The sequence below is a fragment of the Lagopus leucura genome, unplaced genomic scaffold (assembly GCF_019238085.1).
Source record: "Lagopus leucura isolate 7727_CA_CO unplaced genomic scaffold, USGS_WTPT01 Super-Scaffold_810, whole genome shotgun sequence".
NCBI lineage: Eukaryota > Metazoa > Chordata > Aves > Galliformes > Phasianidae > Lagopus > Lagopus leucura.
This window is the reverse complement of record NW_024962261.1, coordinates 7,884,994-7,888,376: the sequence shown is the minus strand read 5'-3', so window position 1 is coordinate 7,888,376 and position 3,383 is coordinate 7,884,994. Positions and strand designations below refer to the sequence as shown.

Genomic DNA, 3,383 nt, shown 5'->3' with positions numbered 1-3,383 from the left:
CTCAGGAGCCTCAGGATGATGTTAACTTTCATGCAGTATTTTCAGCTCTCTAAAAGCTGTGGGTTGGGCAGGAAAATTTCACCGTCGCAGGGCACAGACTGCCCTTCATGCAACACAACACAGAGGGAAAGCTTCCCTGGTCTGGGAGCAGAGTTATCAGTGCAGATCTGATGTTATGCAGGGAACTCAAATATGGAAACCTAACTTTTGACGCTAAATTGGAAGCTTACTTTTTGAAGTGAATATATAACAATGTATTTGAGAACATAAAAACAAACAAGAACCATGATCTCATGTATCACTTTTTTTACTGAACAGTTTCTTTCTTATTCAACAGTAGAATCAGGAAAAACAATTTACACATGACAAATATATATCTAATTATTTGATGAAGAGTTCAATAAAGAGAAAACAAATAAATGCTTTCATAAAATTTTTGTAGCAACACAGAAATAGGCATAAAAATGAATATGAAAATTTGCTTAAATTTTGCACTTCTCCTTGTAAAAATCTGGCCTTTCAGATTTACAGAAAAATGCAGAAATTTCTCACATATCTACAAAGTTATTCTACATCAGTTAAACAGAAGGCACTAAGTACAAACTGTTGCATATATGAACATAACCTTTATACTAGACTATTTATCTTGAACTAATAAATATTTAGTATGTAGTAATATATGACATTTCATCCTGAAACTTAAAATAATTCTAACAAAAGAGGATTTAAAAAATATTAGGAGTTCTGCTGCAAATAAGGCTCTTTGAAATTCAGAGTAAAAACAAAAAACCACTGGCACAGGCTCAGACATATCCCCAGCTTCTCAGATCTTCTTATCTTACTGATTTCTACAACCCTGAGTTCATTATATTAACATTAGAATTTAATCTAAACAATTAACAATCTTGACAGCCGTGTTATATTTTCATTTCACAGCAGTGATTCTGTATAGAGACATTCATCAGAATTCTGTTTTCTATCCAGAACTTGCTCCTCTGCTTCTGAGTTGCTTTATTTTTTCATAGCTAAATCACCACCATTTTTGTATTTCTCAGCAAAATAATCAGAGTCAAAACTTACAGACATATCTGGAGGACTCACATAAACATTCCTATTCTTCACTGTAACTTTGTGAATTCTTTGTTTTACTCCTTTTGACTGCCACCGTGGTGTTGGTGATGGCTCCAAAGGGTTTATTCCTTGATATAATCCTTCTCCTGTTTCCAGTGTGATTGTATACTTATGCCAAGGACAGATAATACATGTCTGACCATCAATGTCCTTCAAAAACAAAGAAGAAAAGGAAAAGCAAGTCATCAGCTTCTAATTCTTTTCCTTGTAGAAATTCCCATCTTAAGCATACCTGGTGATTCAGCTGCAAAGCTTTCTACCCTGGTAGAATACAAATTTTTACTCCTAAGAGTACCTTATTACAGCAGTAAGCAACTGGACCAGTGATCCATTCGGTGCTGGAGCCCACTGCTCAACTTGGTGAATAACACCAAGTTTTAATTACACTTTTTGTAATACAGTAACTAATCATAATATTCTATCATCATGGAATGTATCCACACAACAATAAGAATCAGATTTTCACTCCTCATCTCAACATTTCAGTCTTCTGAGACAAATAAACATGAAAAAAGCACGACAGGAAGCATTATTTTAACTATAAACCCATTTCTTATGTTCTGTTTTGACAAAATTATTTCAAGAAATTGCACCAGAGATTCCAAAAGTCTCTATGCACATAAACTTTTTTTATTTTGCTTACATACCTCTATTTCTCCAAGATGTAAAGGGCCACCTTCATCTGAAACATAGTAGAATATGATATTAATTTATACAGCAAACTATATGCTTAATTGTTAAAACACTGATGTTGTGTATGCAAATATCTTACGGTAACAGCGAGAGTCCAGAGCATAAAATCTCCCTTCATGGTAGAAAACAACAACTTCTCTGCCATTGACTTTGGCTGTTATTCTTTGGGACTTTTTTATATCATCTTCTTTTCCAACTAATACAAGGTCATCTGGCTCCGTTTCAGCTGTTCCTTTGCTTGGGCTGTGCAAAACCATGTCCTTAAAACACACACAGACACACACAGAAAAGAAAAGAAACAAACAAACACAAAAAACGACCTCATAAAACAGTTCTTGTTTGGATTTCTACATGGAAACTGTGTGCCCCTGTTCCAGGGAAAAGCACAGCTCACTTAGCATATATGATGAACAGGACAGAGGTTTTAGTACAATATTAGTACAATATTATCAGTATGCACATAAAGCAAAGCCCAGGAGTCTGGTGATAACGTTCACTAACAGAAGTGGAACTGGAAATACCAACTGCTGCAAACCTGATACCTGAGGCTGAGATAAAATTAATTCCAAGTCGAGCCTATTCAGTCTGCATTTTAATAAATTCAGTGATACTAAATATGAAGCACTAAACTATTCAGCAATGCAAAGGATAAATGTTGTTGGGGGACTTAACACAGTACTATGGATAGAAATACAAGCCTATAGAAGCTGATAATAAGGGAAAAACATCATATAATAAAGGAAATAAATCTTTGTTTGGGAAGATGTACTAATCCTGGGCTTTTAGCAGCTGTGTTCTGCCTTTGCCTTCATCCCTTTATGTATTTCAAACATCAGAAAGCCTCTCTTAGCAGAGGATATATGCATGCCTCCCCTTTCGCCATGAAGCCTATCCTCCTACTAATTTCACTTACAATTAGCTGCTGTGTTGCAGTCAAAGTCCTAGTGCAACCCTGATACCCTCACTTCCTCAGAAGATCGGGCTAAAAAAAAGTCTTTGTGCATGTTGAGAGCAAAGAGGAACCACATACCCGTGGAATCCAGTTGCAAAGAGGGTTAAGAGCTACAAAGAGCAGTGCCACTTATCCGCCACACAGCAAGTCACACAGTACCTTAGATCCCCACCAGATCAAAACAGAGATGAGAAAGCAGGTGAAGAAATGAACGCTCAGAATAATGAGGTCCAACATTGGCTCTCTTCAGTGCTCCTATGACAACTAGTGCTGCTTTGTTCACATGTGTGACAGCATTTATCAAAGCGCTTCCTCACATAAAGCCATCAGCTGTGGCTCTGGCCCCTGTAGCACACAGGGACAGGCTGTACAGAGGCTCAGCATGGCCGAAGCGAGCTCTGACACAGCTGATAAGCAGTAGGGCCGAGCTGCTCTGCCCTGATAACAGGAGATCGGAGTGCAGAGTTCCTCTTGCTGCTTTTCTCCCTGTAAGCAGCACTTTTCCTGTGGGACAAACCACACGAAGCCCTGCCTGAAGTCACGTACTGCTTGCTGTGCTCACCCTGCTGGGGCAGCTCTGCTTCCAACCAGCCGCTGTGCTGGGAGA

The 3,383-nt window shown here is 38.2% G+C and overlaps 1 protein-coding gene across 1 annotated transcript; it reads right to left on the bottom strand.

Moving 5' to 3' along the window:
* Positions 1 to 339: 339 nt before the first annotated feature.
* Positions 340 to 3,175, bottom strand: RFESD (Rieske Fe-S domain containing). Its single transcript, XM_042866226.1, has 4 exons — positions 2,936 to 3,175; positions 1,904 to 2,084; positions 1,779 to 1,813; positions 340 to 1,281 (listed from the first exon to the last, which is right to left on the bottom strand). Exons 1-4 carry the CDS (start codon positions 3,011 to 3,013, stop codon positions 1,012 to 1,014), a joined length of 564 nt encoding a protein of 187 aa, XP_042722160.1. The 5' UTR covers positions 3,014 to 3,175; the 3' UTR covers positions 340 to 1,011.
* Positions 3,176 to 3,383: the final 208 nt, after the last annotated feature.